The 23,564-nt window shown below is 46.1% G+C and overlaps 1 protein-coding gene across 1 annotated transcript in view; it reads left to right on the forward strand.

The window, feature by feature from the left end:
* The window catches only part of LOC144606907 (exostosin-1-like), a 219,473-nt gene that overhangs the window by 170,350 nt on the left and 25,559 nt on the right, over positions 1-23,564 (forward strand). Inside the window, exons 5-7 of the mRNA XM_078423388.1 lie at positions 17,202-17,334; positions 18,517-18,635; positions 20,735-20,830. Of these exons, the coding sequence (XP_078279514.1) occupies positions 17,202-17,334; positions 18,517-18,635; positions 20,735-20,830 (348 nt within the window). The remainder of the gene's footprint in view (positions 1-17,201; positions 17,335-18,516; positions 18,636-20,734; positions 20,831-23,564) is intronic.

Genomic DNA, 23,564 nt, shown 5'->3' on the forward strand with positions numbered 1-23,564 from the left:
ATGTTGGCCAGTGTGGACAAGTTGGGCTGAAGGGGCTGTTTCCACACTGTAAGATTATCACACACACGCATACATGCACACGCACACACACACACACATACACACACACACACACACACACACAAACATACACACGCGCACACATGCGCGCACACACACACGCACACACACACACGCACACACACACACACACACACACACACACAAAATCACGTCCAGCTCTCTCATACTATTCCAAAATGAAATGACATTTTGTTTAAAGTGCACCAGCTGTCTTAACCCTGTGAATAACCTGTTAATGTCTCAATATGTGACCCAGCACATTTCATTAAAACAGTGGGATTGAAGTTGATTAAAGTCCCCGAATGCTGTGTGTAGTTTAATTAACCTTCTGGCCCTCGTTCCCGTCTCATAGATGCTGAGACTTTTATTACTGGCAGAACATTGGTCTTTTCTAATTTACAAAATGAGGACAGGTGACAGTGTGACCACCGAGACCGACCTTTGTGAAGATGCTTAATTCATTTAGCCACATTTTCTAATCCTAGTGTTTCTCAGTTGTTTGAGTGGAACCTCCTTTTTTTTCATTCCTGCTCCCTTCTTGGAGACCTAACAAATTTTAAACATTAGATGGACACAAAAATCCGGAGTAACTCAGCGGGTCAGACAGCATCCCTGGCGGGAAGGAATAGGCGATGTTTCGGGTCGAGACTGAAGAAGGGCCTCAGAAGGCAGTGGAGGCAAATTCTCTGAATGCATTCAAGAGAGAGCTAGGTAGAGCTCTTAAGGATAGCGGAGTCAGGGGGTATGGGGAGAAGGCAGGAACGGGGTACTGATTGAGAATGATCAGCCATGATCACATTGAATGGTGGTGCTGGCTCGAAGGGCCGAATGGCCTATTCCTGCACCTATTGTCGATTGTCTATTGTTACCTATTCCTTTTCTACAGAGATGGCTGTCTGCCCCGCTGAGTTACTACAGCTTTTTGTGTCTATCTTCGGTTGAAACCAATATCTGCAGTTCCTTCCCACAAATTCTAAACATTAATAGCTACACAATCTCAAATTACCTACACCTTTAAGTGTACTGACTCACGCTTTAAAAACTAATCTGTAGGTGTGAATGGTCTACGTAGGAGTGAATCCGTAAGTCTGTTTCTCTGGGCACCATCTGACACTTTGTGGGAATATTTCTGAGACTGATGAACCGTTTCCTCCCTACCATAATGTGGCCCTTTGGCATTATCACAGCAAGTGTCGAGAATCCAATCTCATGCAATAAGATGAAACAAATCGTGAAAGGAGTTTTGGCTTCAGATATTGTCAAAGCTGGGTTATTCTGACCAAGCTTCATAGAAACATAGAAACATAGAAAATAGGTGCAGGAGTGGGCCATTCGGCCCTTCGAGCCAGCCCCGCCATTCAATAATCAGTCTGAAGAAGGGTCTCGACCCGAAACGTCACCCATTCCTTCTCTCCTGAGATGCTGCCTGACCTGCTGAGTTACTCCAGCATTTTGTGAATAAATACCTTCGATTTGTACCAGCATCTGCAGTTATTTTCTTACACTACCTGATCATCATCCTGACTACGGGTGCTGCACTGTAAGGAGTTTGTACGTTCTCCCCGTGACCTGCGTGGGTTTTCTCCGAGATCTTCGGTTTCCTCCCACACTCCAAAGACGTACAGGTATGTAGGTTAATTGGCTGGGTAAATGTAAAAATTGTCCCTAGTGGGTGTAGGATAGTGTTAATGTACGGGGATCGCTGGGCGGCACGGACTTGGTGGGCCGAAAGGGCCTGCTTCCGGCTGTATATATATGATATGATATGATAATCAGTACCCTGTTCCTACTTTCTCCCCATATCCCTTGATTCTATTAGCCCTAAGAGCTAAATTAACTCTCTCTTGAATACATCCAGTGAATTGGCCTCTACTGCCTTATGTGGCAGAGAATTCCACAAATTCACAACTCTCTGGCTGAAAACGTGTTTTCCTCATCTCAGTCTGTAATGGCCTCACCCCTTATTCTTAAACTGTGACCCCTGGTTCTGGACTCCCCCAACATGGGGGGACATTTTTCAGGCAAATCTAACCTCAAGGCTTTTTTTATTGGCTTCTCACTCTCACATTCAATCAGGTCGTTCCAAGTGTCACTAGAAAGACAGGACAAACTGCTACTTGAGCTGTTAAATCCAAGGTAATCCACTCATTCTGGGGAGCATTTCCTTCGGGAGAACGTTCCTCCAAACTGGCTCGGAGGTTGTGATGCATGAACGGCTGCACAATACTCAAGAGTCCTGATTCTGTTTTATGATTAATATAAATCAGAGTCAGACACTTGAACCGGTCACCCTCTCCTTTTTAATCCAGTGTTTTATCAAAGTTGTCATCTCCAATATTCCTCGCTTCAGCCTGTGGTTCATCATTAAAAAGGTTGTTTACGCAAGGTGGTGCAGCGGTAGAGTTGCTGCCTTGCATCAATGACTTGGATGAAGGGATTAAAAGTACCATTAGCAAATTTGCAGATGATACAAAGCTGGGTGGCCGTGTGAACTGTGAGGAAGATGCTATGAGGTTGCAGGGTGACTTGGACAGGTTGTGTGAGTGGGCGGATGCATGGCAGATGCAGTTTAATGTGGATAAGTGTGAGGTTATCCACTTTGGTGGTAAGAATAGGAAGGCAGATTATTATCTGAATGGTGTCAAGTTCGGAAAAGGGGACGTACAACGAGATCTGGATGTCCCAGTGCATCAGTCACTGAAAGGAAGCATGCAGGTACAGCAGGCAGTGAAGAAAGCCAATGGAATGTTGGCCTTCATAACAAGAGCAGTTGAGTATAGGAGCAAAGAGGTCCTTCTGCAGTTGTACAGGGCCCTAGCGAGACCGCTCCTGGAGTACTGTGTGCAGTTTTGGTCTCCAAATTTAAGGAAGGATATTCTTGTTATTGAGGGCGTGCAGAGTAGTTTTACTAGGTTAATTCCCGGAATGGCGGAACTGTCATATGTTGAAAGACTGGAGCGACTAGGCTTGTATACACTGGAATTTAGAAGGATGAGAGGGGATCTTATCGAAACATATAAGATTATTAAGGGGTTGGACACGTTAGAGGCAGGAAACATGTTCCCAATGTTGGGGGAGTCCAGAACCAGGGGCCACAGTTTAAGAATAAGGGGTAGGCCATTTAGAATGGAGATGAGGAAAAACTTTTTCAGTCAGAGAGTTGTGAATCTGTGGAATTCTCTGCCTCAGAAGGCAGAAGGCCAGTTCTCTGAATGCATTCAAGAGAGAGCTAGATAATAGACAATAGACAATAGACAATAGGTGCAGGAGTAGGCCATTCAGCCCTTCGAGCCAGCACCGCCATTCAATGCGATCATGGCTGATCACTATCAATCAGTACCCCGTTCCTGCCTTCTCCCCATACCCCCTCACTCCGCTATCCTTAAGAGCTCTATCCAGCTCTCTCTTGAAAGCATCCAACGAACTGGCCTCCACTGCCTTCTGAGGCAGAGAATTCCACACCTTCACCACCCTCTGACTGAAAAAGTTCTTCCTCATCTCCGTTCTAAATGGCCTACCCCTTATTCTCAAACTGTGGCCCCTTGTTCTGGACTCCCCCAACATTGGGAACATGTTATCTGCCTCTAATGTGTCCAATCCCCTAATTATCTTATATGTTTCAATAAGATCCCCCCTCATCCTTCTAAATTCCAGTGTATACAAGCCCAATCGCTCCAGCCTTTCAACATACGACAGTCCCGCCATTCCGGGAATTAATCTAGTGAACCTACGCTGCACGCCCTCCATAGCAAGAATATCCTTCCTCAAATTTGGAGACCAAAACTGCACACACTACTCCAGGTGCGGTCTCACCAGGGCCCGGTACAACTGTAGAAGGACCTCTTTGCTCCTATACTCAACTCCTCTTGTTACGAAGGCCAACATTCCATTGGCTTTCTTCACTGCCTGCTGAACCTGCATGCTTCCTTTCATTGACTGATGCACTAGGACACCCAGATCTCGTTGAACTCCCCCTCCTCCTAACTTGACACCATTCAGATAATAATCTGCCTTTCTATTCTTACTTCCAAAGTGAATAACCTCACACTTATCTACATTAAACTGCATCTGCCATGTATCCGCCCACTCACACAACCTGTCCAGGTCACCCTGCAGCCTTATTGCATCTTCCTCACAATTCACACTACCCCCCAACTTAGTATCATCTGCAAATTTGCTAATGGTACTTTTAATCCCTTCGTCTAAGTCATTAATGTATATCGTAAATAGCTGGGGTCCCAGCACCGAACCTTGCGGTACCCCACTGGTCACTGCCTGCCATTCCGAAAGGGACCCATTTATCCCCACTCTTTGCTTTCTGTCTGTCAACCAATTTTCTATCCATGTCAGTACCCTACCCCCAATACCATGTGCCCTAATTTTGCCCACTAATCTCCTATGTGGGACCTTGTCGAAGGCTTTCTGAAAGTCGAGGTACACCACATCCACTGACTCTCCCTTGTCAATTTTCCTAGTTACATCCTCAAAAAATTCCAGTAGATTTGTCAAGCATGATTTCCCCTTCGTAAATCCATGCTGACTCGGAACGATCCCGTTACTGCTATCCAAATGCTCAGCAATTTCGTCTTTTATAATTGACTCCAGCATTTTCCCCACCACTGATGTCAGACTAACTGGTCTATAATTACCCGTTTTCTCTCTCCCTCCTTTCTTAAAAAGTGGGATAACATTTGCTATTCTCCAATCCACAGGAACTGATCCTGAATCTATAGAACATTGAAAAATGATCTCCAATGCTTCTTAAGGATAGCGGAGTCAGGGGGTATGGGGAGAAGGCAGGAACAGGGTACTGATTGAGAATGATCAGCCATGATCACATTGAATGGCGGTGCTGGCTCAAAGGGCCGAATGGCCTCCTCCTGCACCTATTGTCTATTGTCTATTGCAGCGCCGGAGACCCGGTTTTGATCCCGACTACGGGTGCTGTCCGTACGGAGTTTGTACTTTCTCCCCGTGACCTGCGTGGATTTTCCCCGGGTGATTCGGTTTGTAGGTTAATTTGGCTTCAGTAAAAATTGTAAATTGTCCAGTGTGTAGGAGAGTGTTAGTGTACAGGGATTGTTGGTCGGCACGGACCCGGTGGGCCGAAGGGCCTTTTTCCATGCTGTATCTCTAAACTAAACTAAACTAAACTAAATCTATCTTGTTTTGTTTCCTTAGGATATTTCTAATAATTTCACCCTTCCTTCTAAAAATTGGATTAATATGGACCAACTTAGCTGCCCTAATGCTATTAAAATAAATTTAAAATTTCTGCAGAGAAATTGCAAGGCAAGAGGAGTGAATGACTTGGGGGAGTTGTAAAGGGGAGTTAGTGGATCCAAATACTGCTGTGGTTAGAGAGGAAGAGGGGAAAGAGCCAGGTGGGTTGATGAGAGGGAGGGAGGGAGAGATTTGTAGCATTCTCAGCACTGAGGCTTGTGCTCTCCCTCGTTCTCTCTTTTCTCTCTCTCTCTCTCTCTCTCAACCCTCTCTCTTTCCAAACCTCTCTCTCTCTCTCTCTCTCTCTCTCTCTCCCTCCCCCTCCCTCCCCCTCCCCCTCCCCCTCCCTCTCTCTCTCTCTCTCCTCCCCCCCCCAACTCTCTCTCTTTTTCCCAACTCTCCCTCTCCCTCGCACTCCCTCTCTTTCCCAACTCACCCTCTCTCTCTCTTTCCCAACTCCTCCTCTCTCTCTTTCCCAACCCTCCCCCCTCTCTCTCTCTCTCTCTCTCTCTCTCTCTCTCAACCTCTCTCTCTCTCTCTTTCCCAACTCTCCTCTCTCTTTCTATTTCCCAACTCCCCCTCCCCCTTTTCCCAACTCTTCCTCTCTCTCTTTCCCAACTCTCTCTCTTATCCAACTCTCTCTCTTTCTTTCTCTTTCCCAACTCTCCCTCTCCCTCGCTCTCCCTCTCCCAACTCACCCTCTCTCTCTTTCCCAACTCTCCCTCTCTCCCACCCTTCTCTCCCAATAAAGGCTGCATCCCTGGTGTTGTTGGGCCTGCAGCCACATTCCACCTTGAGGGGGGTGGGGGCAGGGGGGAGGTGATTGGCCACATCAGTGCCCAACCTCAAGTGAGTCGACACAGAGCAACACACCGGTATTATTTCCAGGAGATTTTAATTTTGAACCCATAAGACCGCACAAGACTTATTAAAGAAATATGAGCAATCATAAGGCTCATCACGTGTCCATTGTTTATCTAGCTGTGCCCTGAATTCATCTGTACTATTTACTTTCCCTCTATGAATAAAAAAAATCTCCGGAATTTCTTCGAAAGAAAGTTTATTCCAGAGCTGTGAGGGGCTGATTACTGAATCTCAAGTCGAGTTGAGTTTATTGTCATGTGCACAAGCACAGTGAGGTACTGGTACGATGGAATAATTGCTTGCAACAGCATACCAGACACGTAGACTCAACCAACGTGCTAAAACGTAAATTATACATGAATTACACATAAATTGCACACAAATTCTGCCACAGTTAAAAACCGAAACACCCGCACAAAAAGCAAGACATTAGTGCAAAAACACAATTAGAAAAAAACAAGTCCGTGGTGGGACATTAGATTAATCTGCCAAGGTCAGATTAGAGTTGTGCAGAGCCTGATAGTTGTGGGGAAAGTAGCTGTTCCGATACCTGGTGGCGTACGGCGTGTATGCCACCTGCTGGACAGTACCAGCGAGTAGAGGGCATGGCTCGGATGGTGAAGGTTCTCGATGATAGATGCCGCATTCTTCAGGCAGAACGTCAGGTAGATGTTGGGGAGGGCAGTGCCCGTGATGGACCACGCAGAGTCTATCACTCTCTACAGCCTCTTGGGTTGGATTTGCCAGATCGGGCCAAGTGCAACCAGTCAGAATATTATCTGCAGTGTATCTGTGGAAGGGTGTTTGAGTACTCAGCGCCATAAAGGCCACTGGAACATCAGCGTCTACCCGACAAAATAAGGCAGGGCTTCGCTTTAACATTTCTCGAATAGGCCAGGAGTAGCAAAGGTGTGGCCCAGCCTCGCGCTGCACAGGACGTTGCCTAATGCTGTGTGAAAGCCTCTTGGGTATCACTGGACGGCACGGTGGCGCAGCGGTAGAGTTGCTGCCTTACAGTGCTAAAGGCCCGGGTTCGATCCTGTCCACGGGTGCTGTCTGTACAGAGTTTGTACCTTCTCTCTGACCGCATGGGTTTCCTCCGTGCGTTCCGGTTTCCACCCACATCCCAAATACATGCAGGTTTGTAGGTTAATTGGGCTCTGTGAATTGCCCCGAGCGTGTAGGATAGAACTATTGTACGGGCCGATTGTTGGGCGGCACGAACTCGGTGGGCCGAAGGGCCTGTTTCCACGCTGTATCTCTAAACTTTAAAAAAACAAAAATGGGGCTGAAAGCTACTGATTTCAGACAGAGGTGAAAGTGCTCATGGCCCTGTGCTCATGTAATGCAAGGCATTGTCCTCACCACCACCGGACAAGCTGTTTTGCTCGCCTCTGACTACGTCCACGTATGCATATTTGTCTACAACGCGTTGACTGATAAACAGAGAAGAATTGTGCGGTGCGGGAAGGGGTTTTTTGGGAGCTGATTTATGTCGGTTTGAATGGATTGAAAGTGTAGATCTTCATGTTCTTTGGTACTTTATTGTCACATATACCTAGGTTGCAGTGAAATTACTTTTTTGCACACAGTTCACTGCATCTTACTACACATAAGCACAAGCATACTTAAGTGCAAGAGTGTAAGATTAGTACACTTAAAATAGTACACAAGAGACGTCACGTTTCCAGTGCCATTTTGTATTAGTCATGTCTAAAGTTGTTAAAAATGTAGATTCTTAACTTGCCCATAAAGACCCCGTGCCATGCAACTCTCACGGTTGGTTAGTTGTCTGAAAGACAAAATAGGCCGAGCTAGATCCTGAAAAAGATGCAAAGTGCTAGGGTAACTCAGCGGGTCAGGCAGCATCTCTGGAGAACATGGATGGGTGCCGGTTCGAGACGGGACCCTTCTTCAGGCTACGATTTCAGACTATGTTCCCACAAGCTCGATCGCGGCCAAGTTTGCAGCTGTGTTTTTGACCCAGAGCAGAGTTTCAGCTCAAATCCTCTTCCACCTCCTCGTTATCCCCCCGATCCCGTAACTTTAATCCTTGCCGTTGTTACATGAAGAGCGGGCTAGAACATAGAAAGGAGAAGAAGAATACGCCCTTTGGCCCACAGTATCTCTGCTGACCACAATGCCAGGTTAAACAATCTCACCTGCCTGCACATTGTCAGTATCTCCCCATCGTCTGCCCGTTCAAGTGCCAGTCTGCATGCTTATTAAATGATGCTGTCATATCTGTTTCCGCCAACTACTACTCTGAGTAAAATAAAAACATGCCTCGTAAAACTCCTTTAAAATCTCCTCCCAAAGCTATTCCTTTCAATATTTGCCATCTCCATCAAAAGACGATCCACTCTGCCTGTGCCTCGCATAGTTTTATGTCCTTCTCTCAGATCACCCTCTCAGCCTCCAACACCACAGAGTGGTTACATGGATCGGGCAGGTTTGGAGGGATATGGTCCAAACGCGGGCAGGCGGGACGAGTGTAGCTGGGACATGTTGACCAGTGTGGGCAAGTTGGGCTGAAGGGCCTGTTTCCACACTGCATCACACTATGACTCTCAGTGAACAATCCATGTTTATCCAAACTCTCCCTGTACTGATACCCTCTAATCCAGGCAGCAGCCTGGTAAACTTCTGTACCCTCTGCATAGCTTCCCCATCCCTCCCATGATGCAGCGACCAGAACTGCACAGAATATTCCAAAGACTGAAGAAGGGTTCCGCCCCGAAACGTCACCTTTTCTTTTTCTCCAGAGATGCTGTCTGACCCGCTGAGTTACTCCAGCATGTTGTGTCTATTCCCGGTGTAAACCAGCACCTGCAGTTCCTTCCTGCGCACTTTGCTCCAAACGTGGCCTAACCAAAGTTCATTACAGCTGCAACTTCCAAACGTTAACATTCACGTCCCCCTCCAGGTTAAACCAAGCGTGCCATACGACTCTCTGGTTATCTTTACTACCAAAGCAAGACGACTTGAGGAGAGGGGAAGGGGTTTTAAAAGGGATTTGTGTGGAAATGTATTACACATGGAGAGGTGGATATCTGAAACTTGCTGCCAGAGGAGATAGTGAAGTGAAATACAATCACTGTGACTGTATACAAGAGATATTTATTCCAGCACTTAGACAGGAACGCTTTTGAAGGATATGAATGTAGAGTGGACAAATGGGATTAACATAGAGCATAGTTCAGCACAATGGCGCAGCAATGAAGCACTCACTTGATTAGACTGAGAGCTTCAACGTTAATTATGAGTTCACCTTGACACTGGGACTTGAACCCATGACCCTCCTCAGGTGCAATGGACTACCCACTGAGCCACACTTAATACTACTAATGAGAGGAGTGCAGAGCGAGAGGCTTGTCGAAATGAACTACACAACTACATGGGTTGGCGCAGTGATAGAGTTGCTGCCTTACAGCACCAGAGAGCTGGGTTTGATCCTGACCACGGGTGCTGACTGTACAGTGTTTACAGTCTCCCTGTGACCGACCCCATGGGTTTTCTCCAGGAGCTCCGATTTTCTACCACACTCCAAAGACGTACAGGTTTGTAGGTTAATTAGCTTCGATAAGATTGTGAATTGTCCGTTGTGTGCAGGAAGGTTCTAGTTTATGGGGTGATCTCTGGTCGACGTGGACTGAAGGGGCTGTTTCTTTAAAGTCTAAAGCATAAACCAGTACTGCAAAAGACCCGAAACGTCACCCATTCCTTCTCTCCCGAGATGCTGCCTGACATGCTGAGTTACTCCAGCATTTTGTGAATAAATCGATTTGTACCAGCATCTGCAGTTATTTTCTTATACTGCAAAAGAACAGACCTTTCAACCCACAATGTCCGTACCGAACGTGATGGAAGTTAAACTAATCTAGTCTGCCTGTAGGTGACCCATATCTCCCCATTCCTTGAGCCGCCCAGATGTCCACTAATACTGGGGCTGGACTGAACGAAATTGATGCTGGCATGTTGCATATCCAAATAATCTTTTAACCAAGTCAAGTCAAGTCAAATTTATTTGTCACATACACATACACGATGTGCAGTGAAATGAAAGTGGCAATGCCTGCGGGTTGTGCACAAAAAAGAATTACAGTTACAGCATATAAATAAAGTTAATAAGTTACTATTAGTGTCGACAAAAATTTAGTCTCTGGGGTTATAAAAGTTGACAGTCCTGATGGCCTGTGGGAAGAAGCTCCGTCTCATCCTCTCCGTTTTCACAGCGTGACAGCGGAGGCGTTTGCCTGATCGTAGCATCTGGAACAGTCCGTTACTGGGGTGGCAGGGGTCCCTCATGATCTTGCTTGCTCTGGATCTGCACCTCCTGATGTATAGGTCCTGCAGGGGGGCGAGTGTAGTTCCCATGGTGCGTTCTGCCGAACGCACTACTCTCTGCAGGGCCATCCTGTCCTGGGCAGAGCTGTTCCCAAACCAGACTGTAATGTTGCCGGACAGGATGCACTCTACAGCCCCAGAGTAGAAGCAATGAAGGATCCTCAGAGACACTCTGAATTTCCTCAATTGTCTAAGGTGGTAAAGGTGCTGCTTAGCCTTACCCACCAGTGCGGCAATGTGCGTTGCCCACGTCAGATCCTCTGTGATGCGGACTCCCAAGTATTTAAAACTGCTCACCCTATCCACAGTAGACCCATCTATCTCCAGTGGCGTGTACGTCCTTGGATGTTTAGCCCTTCTGAAGTCCACAATCAGCTCCTTTGTTTTAGTGACATTCAAGAGGAGGCTATTGTCCTGACACCAGAACCACATATTCAGAATAACAACTGCTGATCAATCTCTTAAAAATGTAACTTGAATCTGCAGGAGTACACAACTCTTTGCCTCTCCCCAGCATGGTAATCATAGTAATCATTTGCAGCCTTGTAAAAGTTCTGCTTCACTGCTGTGCCCTAAACGTAGTCGTTCCTGCATTCAGCTGTGAAAACCCTAATCTCCAGTGTTCCTTTCCTGCACCTCCCCGCCTTTCTAACTGTCTCCACTTAGCTTCGTTTAGTTTGGAGATACAGCGCGGAATCAGGCCCTTTGTGTCCGTGTCCACTGAGTCCGCGCCGACCAGCGATCCCCGCACACTAACGCTATCCTACACACACTGGGGACAATTTACAATTATACCAAGCCAATTAACCTACAAAGCTGTGTGGGAGGAAACCGGAGCACCGGAGAAAACCCACGCAGCTCAGGGGCAGAAGGTACAAACTCCGTATGGACAGCACCCGCAGACAGGATCGAAGCCCGCTCTCTGGCGCCGTAAGTCGGCAACTCTACCGCTGCGCCACCCTTTTTCATTTGGTTTCCCCAGCAACTCTCACCAACTACTTTGGAATGACTGTACGCACCCCAACTCGTTCATTAAAAAAAACACTTGGTCTTCTGCGCCAATTATCATTATTTGGCTTTGCATCCATTTTTTATTTGATAAATATTTCTGTGAATTGCCTCAGGATGTTTTGGTACATTTTAACTACCATATAAATGGAAATTGATTTTGTGTCATTTCCTCAGAACTTAATTATTGTTGCTACGTTTCTCAAAACCAGTATTTTTCTTTATTTTCTCCTTCCCCTCTCTGCTGTGCGATGAACAAGACCTTCACCTCAAACACCTATCAGGATTCTTCATCAGATTGGCTGAAGAGACAATATTATTACTATCTTTTCCACACACACATTCAAGAGATTGAATTCAAGACAAATCATGGAGAGAAAACAAAATTATCAGAGAAGGAAGAAGTAAAACAAAAATTATTCTCAGAATAAAAGGGCGTACCTTTAGAAAGGAGTTGAGGAGGAATTTCTTTAATCAGAGGGTGGTGAATCTGTGGAATTGACTGCCACAGATGGCTGTGGAGGCCAAGTCAATGAATATTTTTAAGACGGAGATCGATAGATTTGTAGTGAGTCCACAACGAGCGTCTTTGTTCAAAGTCTTTATTCGTATGACCCTACAGATTCTTGATTAATACGGGGTGTCAGGGGTTATGGGGAGAAGGCAGGAGAATGGGGTAGAGAGGAAAAGATAGATCAGCCATGACTGAATGGCGGAGTAGACTCGATGGGCCAAATGGCCCAATTCTGCTCCTATAACTTGTGAACTTATGAAAAAAAATCATTTGAGAAAAGTTCCATATTAAACAAGCTCTAAGGAAATGACACAAAATCAAATTCCATTAATATGGTACTTAAGGCATCAAACACAACCTAATGGACTTCACAAAAAGTTTATCAAATTTGCAGTTTGATAAAAAGCCAAGGAACTATTCACCTTTCTTCATTGACGGGGCTGTGATGGAAAGAGTCAACAGTTTCGTTCCTGGGCACATACATATCTGAAGTCTGAAGAAGGGTCTCGACTCGAAACGTCACCTGTTCCTTCTCTCCAGCGATGTTGTCTGTCCCACTGAGTTACTCCAGCATTTTGTGCCTATCTTCGGTGTAAACCAACGACTAAAATTCCTTCCTATTTATATCTGATGATCTGTCTTGATGCAAATACAAGGAAACCTCACCAACACCTCTACTCCCTCAGAAATCTGAGGAGATTCATCGTGTTACCCAATACTCTTATCAAACATCTACAGATACTCGCCGAAAGTGTGCTGAGTGGTTACATCATGGCCTGGTTCAGTAATTCGAACGCTCAAGAACAAAGGGGAAAGAAGTGGACATTGTCCTGTCCTTCAGGAGTCCTGACATCCGTGCCATTAAAGGGATCTACAGGAGGCGCTGCCTCAAGAAGGCAGACAATGGCCTGTAGGACCCACGACACCCTCGCCATGCTATCTTCTTGCTGCTACCTTCAGGAGGAAGATACCTGTTTCCAGGAGCCTGAGAACCATTACCTCCAGGTTCAACAACAGCTTCTTCCAACCAACCATTTTATTCCTGAACCAACCAACACAACCCTAACCATGAGCCTATCTAGGCTGTGAATCACTGCGGGCAATGTTAACATGGTTGCGCTGGATACTTTGGTTCATGCACTATCATGGTCTGGTTTACTTAGAATAATTGATCATTTATTGCATACTTATTTATTGCTGTTCTCGTTGCATCTAATCTGCCGGTAAAACTGCGCCAAGTTAAACGGTTCTGGTTCATATGAAACCAATGTTCTGGTTCATATGATAAAAGAAACATCCGTGAACACTTGAATAAATTACCTTGCAATGGGCAATATGCTGATATGGCCCACTAAACAATCTAATGTAGTGTCCACTAGTTGAGTACACTCAGATACATTATATCTCAATACTAGTTAGTTACTAGTTACTAGTTTAATTCCCAAGAATGAATTTGCTGCACCGATTCATGGTGGTTCACCTCTGCATGGTCCAAACTAAGGATTACTAAAGGATTCATGTATACCAGACCAAGTGGACCCGTTGGGCCCAAACCTCTCCTGCATTGGTGCAGCACCCTCTCCCCCTCCACTCCCCATCCCCTCTCCTCCCCACTCCACCCCTCTCCCCCTCCCCCTCCTCCCCTCTCCCTCCCCCTCCTTCCCCTCCCCCTGCAAACCCCCTTATCCTCCCTCCTCCTCCACTTCCTGCTCCCCCTCCCTCCCTCCACCCCCCTCCCTCCCGAAGAGATAGATTTAAACTTTAAAATGTGAATAACTTTAAAAATATAACACCGATTTCAATGAAGCTCTTCCATCAGCACCAAAGAAACGACGGTGAGTAAGGTGGGCCTAATATTGTCGCGCTATCATGTACCGTTTTGGCTGTAGTTCAGGAACAAACAAACAAACAAACAAGAGCTTTAGTATAGATGGGAACTCGATGATCAACGCAGATTCCGTGAGCCAAAGGGCCTGATTACGTTCTGTATCACTGTATGGAATTAATGACCTGATGTCTGATAAATCTAAGATGACCATATCATTTGATATAAACTCTTTGATTCAATGTAATTCACTGGAAAACTATTCAAGAGTCAAGAGTGTTTTCTTGTCATTTGTCCCGCAATGGAACAATGAAATTCTTTTTTGCAGCAGCACAACAGATATGTAAACATAGTACTCTGTAACACCCATAATAAACAGCAAAAAAAGCTCAGTATATATATTAAAAAACAGCCAACTAAATAAACAAATCAGTAGACAATAATAGTATTATTATAATAATTATAATATTATAGTCGAGTATTATAATAGACTGTTAGTAGATCAGGCAGCATCAGTGAATAGAGAAACAAAATCAATATTTCAAGCATGTCAGGAATGGAGGAAATCAGAGATGTGACCAGTTTCAGTATGAGCGCAGACCAAACATGAAAGTGGACACTGGAAGCCAAGGTCTTTGATAGGGTGGAAGTGAGTAAATGACAAATGACATAATGGTGCAAGGCAAAAGCCCAGGTACATGGATAGGAAGCCCAGGTACATGGATAGGAAGCCCAGGTACATGGATGGTGCAAGGCAAACGCCCAGGTGCATGGATAGGAAAAGTTTCGGTGGTACGGTGGCGCAGCGGTATAGCTGCTGCTTACAGCGCCAGAGACCCCGGGATCGATCCTGACTACGGGTGCTGTCTGTATGGAGTTTATACGTTCTCCCTGTGACCGCGCGGGTTTTCTCTGCGTTTACTCCCACACTCTAAAGACGTACAGGTTTTATAGGTTTATACGCTTGGTGAAATTGTAAATTGTCCTTACTGTGTAGGATAGTGCTAGTATGGGGTGATGGGTGGGCGGCGCGGACTCAGTGAAGTTTATAGAGACATGGGTCAAATGTGGGCAGATGGGGCTAGTGTAGATGGGGCATCTTGATCGACAAGGGTGAGCTGGGCCTGGGGCCTGTTTCCATGCTGTATGACCATGACGAAAGTACAATAAAATCTGATTAAAGATAGTTTGAGGGTCTCAAATAAGGTTGGTGGAAGGGTAGGACCATGTTCTAGTTGGTGAGAGGACAGTTCAGGTGCCTGATAACAGCAACTGATTGTTGGGTTGAATGTGCCAATGCCATACTGTGAGCAATAAGGTCATATTGGAGATACTCTGTGTGCTGATATCAGTCATCCATTTGCAATGAAACAACTCCATGAGACGATCAGTTAATCAATTAATGCCGGTATTTCCCACAGTAAATTACCAGTCATTATTCTCCATCTGCGAATAGATTTAATGCGAAACTCAATGTAGCATGGAATTGACTGAACTGAACTCTTCACGACATTTATTATCTGACCAGTTAAAGTCCCGTTTCAGGCTGGCTGCTCAGCTGATGATGACACAACTCTTACTCCCACTGTTCGATGGGATTAGAGAAATATTTGACTGGCCTACTGAGTACAGAGCTTAGGAAAAGGTCATTGGGAAACCAGAGTATGGTGGTTTATTTATTCCCCAGGATGATTTAAGAAATTCAATGAGGCAAGGTAGAAATGGCCTTATTCTTTTGTAAGATGTAATCGTTTCTCCATCGGAGCAACATCAAATCACTGCTGCATTATTTTCTAATATTTGCCGCATAGAGCGTATCCCGATATTTGATGGAAGCCCACCAAATATTACCATGGTGCAGCGGGTAGAACTGCTGCCTCGCAGCGCCAGAGTCCCAGGTTCAATCCTGACCTCGTGTTCTGTCTGTGTGGAGTTTGCACGTTCTCCCCGTGACCGCGTGGGTTTCCCTTCGTGTGCCTCCGACATCTCAACGACATGTGGGCTAGAAGGTTAATCGGCCTCTGTAAATAGCCCTTAATGTGTAGGGAGTGGAGGCGAAAATGGGATCACCTGGAACTAGGGTTTACAGATGATCGATGGTCGGTGCTGTGTCTTTCAAACAATTCAACCAATTTCAATTAATTCTGTATTCAAATTTCCAATTAAAATACCTGTGGGAGACAAAAAGAGAGAGACTTGGTTGTTCAGTGTTTAGGTGCCCCAGACCATGGTGCCGTCCGTGCCTATCCCCCGGCAGCAGGCCTGGCTGAGCCGGGAAATCCTTGGCAAAGAGGGAAACGGCCGAGCTCCGCCCTGCTCATCCCTGAGGGCCGAAGGGGAGGTGAAGAGAGTCAAGGTGGCGGCGGTGGTGGTGGTGGCAGCCGCAAGGAAGCAAGGCCCGGTACGCGGCCCAGCTGCAGGGGGCAATGCGGTACACCTCGACGGGGGAGTGGGCCGCTGGTGGCCCTGCACCAGCCTGGGGCTCGGCTGGACCGTGCGCCGCTCCAAGAGGCCGAGCCCGTGGACCGGACATGACCCGCAGCGGTGGAGGACATCAAAGGCTATGCCGACCCTGCAACGTTGTCAGGACAACGGGCCTTTATGGCCAGGTTTAAAAAACCTGCTCTTATGTCAAGTTACACTTGAAAATGTAACTCTTGCACCTGGTGACTCTTGCACACTGTCACTTTGTACTATTCCTATACACTTGTACTTTCCTTCTCTCCCGAGATGCTGCCTGACCTGCTGAGTTACTCCAGCATTTTGTGAATAAATACCTTCGATTTGTACCAGCGTCTGCAGTTATTTTCTTATACTTTTATATGTACTGAATCTAAGATGTGCTTGTGCATAGTAACGCATTTACTGAACTGTGTGCAGAAAAAAGAATTTCATTGTACCTCAGAACCTGTGACGGTACAAAGTACGAAGATAGATACAAAATGCTGGAGTAACTCAGCAGGTCAGGCAGCATCTCTGGAGAAAAGGAATGGGTGACATTTGGGGTGAAGAATCAGGGATGAGGGGGACAGCAAAGTACCATTGAACCATTGAACTACAGAGCAGAACAAACTGGCAGCTTCGGTGAAACATTGTGATAAGGGCACAAATGTATGTGATGAGAGGTTAATACTGCCCAGGTAAATCCCAAGTCTTCAGCTCACCCACATAACACTGGCATTGATGGCACAGTGGCAAACCAGTTAGATTAATGATCTAGTGATCCAGAGCCTAGAAGGGTGGAAGACACAAGTCAACCAGCCGAGAAGTCCAGATCAGAAGCATTCGATTAACCAAGCTTTGCAATACTGCACCTTTCTCTGTTGGTGATTAACCCAATTCATTTCTGCTTTGCAGATCATTAAGGACAGAATATTCACCCATGTGTCACGGAATAAACACATGTGGAATAAACTGCCAGGAGGGTTGTTTGTGCTCCCTCAATACTCCACATTTGTAGCGGATTACCCCTTTTACTACTTGGATATGGGTAAGTCTGAAACACCCGTCTGTGCAGCGAGGAATGCTCGACAAATCTCCTACAGGGGATGTATGTTACTGTTCCCAGTATATTCAAGAGATTCAAGATTCAAGATTCAAGATAGCTTTATTTGTCATCCAATATTGGACGAAATTCAGTCACCCACAGTCCAACAATAAAAGCATTAAATAGGCACTAAAATTACACAACCCCAAAAACCCCAAAAACACAGTCCAACAATAAAAACATTAAATAGGCATTAAAATTACACAACCCCAAAAACACAAAAAAAGAAACATCCATCAAAGAAACATCCATCACAGTGAGTCTCCTCCAGTCCTCTCCTCACTGTGATGGAAGGCCACAATGTCTTTCCCTTCTCCTGCCGTCTTCTCCCGCAGTCAGGTTGTTGTGGTTGCAGGCCGCGCCGGACGGTCCGCAGCGGCCCGAGCCTAAGGCGAGTCGCAGCCGCTCCCGCAGCCTCCGAAGACGGCCGGCTCCGCCGATGATAAGTCCGATCCGGGCGGGCGAACACGCTGTCGCTGTCGCTGTTGCTGTTGCTGCACGTCGGGGCGGTCGTGGCTCCCGACATTGAAGCCCCCGCCCAGCAGAGAAATATCCCGCGGCATATCTTAGGCCGCGCCGGACGGTGAAATGTCCGCGACCCAAGCCCGCGATCCGGGGCGGGCGAACCCACTGCCGCTGCCGGAGCTCCCGATGTCGGCATCCACACGGCCCGAGCCTAAGGCAAGTCGCAGCCGCTCCCGCAGCCTCCGAGGACGGCTGGCTCCGCTGATGGTAAGTCCAGTCCGCGGGCTCTGCGAACCAGAGCCCTGGAGGCCACCAGCTCCAGGAGTTGGGCCGATGGTAGGCAGCAGCAGGAACGGAGACACCACCCAGAAAACAAAGGTCGGGTCTCCGTTCGGAAGGGACACATATTTACAATTTTTACAGTTCCCCCCTCCCCCCCACACCCACACATAGTACACAAACACAAAAACACAACATCACAACTACAATTAAGACAAAAAAACAACAAAAACACAAAGACAAATGGACCGCAGGTAAGCCGCAGCTGCTACGGCAGCGCCGCCAGTTTATCCCATTTTATCCCAGCGCAGTGCCCACTAGTTGTGTCCATTATGGTGCACGACCTCCCAGTACTAATCAGTTGTTACGTTGTGGTTGCAGGTTTAACTCCGAAGAAGGAATTTACTGCATTGATCCATGCCGTCTCACCCTTGGTCTCCCAGTCTCAGCCTATCATCAAATTAATCTTGGCACTGGCAAAATCCAAGTACTGTTCACAAGTATGTAACAGGCACTGCTCCGATGATTATTTTCTTTTGTCTTTGCTCCTTGTTTATTCTGCACCAACTTGCCTCCTCTTCTCTATTGTATCGCCGAGAGAGAAGAAAGAACTCCCACAGGCATTTCATTGCCGCCTTTATCCAGCTTCAAGCTGCAAGTTTGTTTCTCCCTCACTCACGGAGCCTCTAAAGAATAGCATGAAAGAAAGACCTGCATGTTTTGCAAATTCAGGGCAACACCAAGTACTTGGATGCAAGAAATATACCAGCCAATCTTTGGACAAGCTCCTAAAAAATAGCAACATGATAGTAATAAGAGCATCTTATTATAGACAATAGACAATAGATGCAGGAGTAGGCCATTCGGCCCTTCGAGCCAGCACAGCCATTCAATGTGATCATGGCTGATCATTCTCAATCAGTACCCCGTTCCTGCCTTTTCCCCATACCCCCTGACTCAGCTATCTTTAAGAGCTCTATCTAGCTCTCTCTTGAATGCATTCAGAGAATTAGCCTCCACTGTCTTCTGAGGCAGAGAATTCCACAGATTCACAACTCTCTGACTGAATTTCTTTTTCCACATCTCCGTTCTAAATGGCCTACCCCTTATTCTTAAACTGTGGCCCCTGGTTCTGGACTCCTCCAACATTGGGAACATGTTTCCTGCCTCTAACGTGTCCAACCCCTTAATAATCTTATACGTTTCGATAAGATCCCCTCTCATCCTTCTAAATTCCAGTGTATACAAGCCTAGTCGCTCCAGTCTTTCAACATATGACAGTCACGCCATTCCGGGAATTAACCTAGTAAACCTACGCTGCACGCCCTCAATAGCAAGAATATCCTTCCTCAAATTTGGACATCAAAACTGCACACAGTACTCCAGTTGCGGTCTCACTAGGGCCCTGTACAACTGCAGAAGGACCTCTTTGCTCCTATACTCAACTCCTCTTGTTATGAAGGCCAGGCTTTCTTCACTGCCTGCTGTACCTGCATATTTCCTTTCAGTGACCTTCCTTTCCTTATTATTTAAAATAAGATAATCTCAACTTTTCATTATTTTAATAATAATAAAGTAATCTGGGTCATTTCTTGGGGGAGAAGGGGTTTTGTTTTGACACCTGTGACAGAATCCACAGTAGGGCACCAAAAGAATCAGGCTGGAATTTAAACAGATTCATAATTGAAGAATGTCCATATTTTTTTATTCATTGAAGGGGTGTGACCATTGCAGGCTGTGGCAGCATTTAACTACCAATAACTAATTGCCCTTGAGAATGTTGTGGTGAGCTGCCTTCTTAAAACACCGCATCTTTGAGGTGTGGTTCCACTCGCGATGCTCTTAGGGAGAGAGTTCCAGGATTTCGGCCCAGTCGTGCCAATATATCTCCAAGTCAGGATGGCGTGTGGCTCGGGGGAACCACCAGGCGGTGGTGCTGCCATTGGTTTTGCTGCCCTTGTCCATCGGGCTGGCGGAACTGTTGGGTTTGGAAGGAGCTCCCTGTGGAACCTTCGTCGGCAAATTACAGAGAGCTCCTCGTGGAACTGTTCATCCATCAATAGCTGCTGGAGTAGGAAGACAAGGGGGAGCAGTCTGACTCACCCAATGTTTCCAATGCATGGAAAATCCAGTGGGCCAACTCAGAAATCTTCCTCCCGAGTCTCATAGACAGGAAGGGAAACGAGGTGGGAGTGAATGAACATGGTGACAGGTGAGAAGTCCTATACAGAACGGGAAGAGTTGATGCACAAAGAGAGACAAGATTATACTTGCCAATATTGAAACCTCACCTGAGGTATTGTGTGTGGATTTGGTCGCCTTATCTACAAAAAGATAAACTTGCCATATTGCAACAAATATTCACCACACTGATTCCTATGATGCAGTCTGAAGAAGGAATCCAACCTGAAACGTCACCTATTTTTTTTCTTTAGAGATGCTGCCTGACCCGCTGAGTTGCCCAAACATTTTGTGTCCATCTCCACATTATTTTGCTTGTGTCCAGCTGGGTGGAATATTCAATGTTGGAGCTACAAGTGTAAAGAAATTCCAAATCACTTTCATCTACCCATGAAATAATCTCTTTTTTTGATCCTAGATAATTGTCTTGTGGAACTGTGACAAACCGTTAGTCCCCACGAATAAATGGCCCTCGACTAGAATGCCTCTGATCGTTATAAAGGGAGGCCGCAAGGTAAGATTTTTCATTTGAGGGCGGCTTATAATAAGAATGTAATAATGTTCTGATCATCCAGCACCATTGGGACTTTGGCAGTGCCAGACCAGCATAGAGTCAGAAGGCACAGAAACAGGCTCTTCAACGCAACTCATCCATGCTGAAATCATCATCATCATCATATATATACAGCCGGAAACAGGCCTTTTCGGCCCTCCAAGTCCGTGCCGCCCAGTAATCCCCGTACATTAACACTATCCTACACCCACTAGGGACAATTTTTTACATTTACCCAGCCAATTAACCTACATACCTGTACGTCTTTGATCTTTGTAAGTAATTTTGGTTTGTCTATATGCATGAGAAACATATACAGCAGGATGGCAGGACATTTAGGGGCCTCAATGCACAGAGGGATCTTGGCTTACAAGTCCATACCTCCTTAAAAGTAGCAATGCAAGCGGATAGGTTGGTAAAAAAGGCATGAGGCATGCTTGCCTTCATTGGGCAAGGCACTGAATGTAAACATCGAGAAGTCATGTTGCAGCTGTATATAACTGTAGTTTGGCCACATTTGGAGTATTGTGTGTAGTTCTGGTTATCACACTATAGGAATGAAGTAGAGGATTGAAGAAGGTGTAGACGAATTGCCTGAATTGGAGAGTATTAGTTATAAGGAGAGGTTGGACAAACGTGGATTATTTTTGCTGGGGCGTCAGAGGCCATGGGGCAACCTGATAGTATACAAAATTACAAGAGGCATAGATAGGGTAGATGGTCAGAGTCGTTTTTCCAGGACAGAATGACAACTATTAGAGGGTTTAAGGTGAGAAGGGGAAAGTTTAAAGTAGATATGCAAGGCAACTTTTTACATACAGAGAGTGGTTGGTGCCTGGAGCAGACCACCAGGGGAGCATTTAAGAGATGTAGACTGCCATATGAATAGGCAGAAAATAGAGGATTTGGACCATTTGGCATTAGATGGGATTAATTAGATTTGGCATGGACATTCTGGCCTGAAGGGCCTTTTGCTGTGCTGCACTGTTCTATGTTCTGTTTTCTATTAAGTTACTACTATTGGCCCATGCATGAAAATAATAATTGACATCTAAATAACATTGAATAATATTCCCGATTGTTCTTTGCTGAACACACTCACAACATAAAACAGTTGCACAAATTGCCTTTAATTATGCACCATGTTGTTGAATAGAGTGTTAAGAATGGGTTAACTAATCACAATGTTGTATCAATGGACAAAAACTGAGGATATCCTTTTCAATTTGGCCATTAGTTTCCAAACAGATGCTAAGAAAACCAACTAAGAAAACCAATATGGTGGAATACTCAGCAGGTCCTGCAGCATCTGTGATGTTCTGGAGTGTTAGATATTACTAGACCAAGTGGACCCGTTGGGCCCAAACCTCTCCTGCATTGGTGCAGCACCCTCTCCTACCCCCCTCCCCTCCCCTCTTCCCTTTCCCCCTCTCCATCCCCCTCAACCCCCCTTATCCGCCCTCCTCCCCCCCCCCCCCCACCTCCCCCCCCCTCCCTCCTCCCTCCCTAGGAGATAGATTTAAACTTTAAAATGTGAATAACTTTAAAAATATAACACCGGTTTCAATAAAACGACTTGATTTACCATTAAAGTGATGACGGTGAGTAAGGTGGGCCTAACATTGTCGCACTATCGTGTACCGTTTTGGCTGTAGTTCGATCACAAATAAACAAACAAACGAGAGTTTTAGTATATAGATTATAGTATATACTATAGTATATAGTATATACGTCCAAAGACGTACAGGTGTGTAGGTTAATTGACTGGGTAAATGTAAAAATTGTCCCTAGTGTGTGTAGGATAGTGTTAGTGTGCGGGGATCGCTGGGCGGCGCGGACTTGGTTGGCCGAAAAGGCCTGTTTCCGCGCTGCATCTGAAATAAAAATAAAATAAAATAAATAAAAATTACTATGTAAACACACTTTTATATCGCTATTCTTACTTGTCACACGTTGGTAGCAGTTTTCTTTCAGTGAACCACGTGAGTTGAAAGGGAATAGGAAATATGCAATCAGTCCAGACTGTGCCACATTCCTCACTCACAGTCCTGACCCGTAGCTCACACTGAGCAGCAACAGAGTGAGTGAGCCAGACGCAGAACCATCAGTGCGCCTCAATTGCCTGCCAGATTATCAGAGTTTTATGCTGCTAATATTGTAGCACATTAGGTAACCCGGACTGATCCTCACGTCTTCAAGCAATCGCAGCATGCTGCAGGCTAGGGATAGAACTGTGAACTACAACTATGCCGCCCCCCCGTGTGTTGAAGGAAAGCATGGTGCGCAGTGTGTGCCGGTCATTGGAAAGAGAGCTGAGGATTAGAGCCTGGTGAAATCTATCATCACCCGGCAGGCCGGATGCCGAACCATCAAGATTTGCAAATACTCAGATAGCAGGTTTTCAGAGCTTTACGATGCTTTAAAATAGGCATCATTTTTAGCACACATTATCCGGGGGGGGAGGGGGGGCGCAGCAGTAGAGTTGCTGCCTTACAGCGCCAGAGACCCGGGTTCGATCCTGACTACGGGTGCTGTCTGTACGGAGTTTATAGACAATAGACAATAGGTGCAGGAGGAGACCATTCGGCCCTCCGAGCCAGCACCGCCATTCAATGTGATCATGGCTGATCATTCTCAATCAGTACCCCGTTCCTGCCTTCTCCCCATACCCCCTGACTCCGCTATCCTTGAGCTC

This window comes from Rhinoraja longicauda, chromosome 27 (genome assembly GCF_053455715.1).
Source record: "Rhinoraja longicauda isolate Sanriku21f chromosome 27, sRhiLon1.1, whole genome shotgun sequence".
NCBI classification, from domain to species: domain Eukaryota; kingdom Metazoa; phylum Chordata; class Chondrichthyes; order Rajiformes; family Arhynchobatidae; genus Rhinoraja; species Rhinoraja longicauda.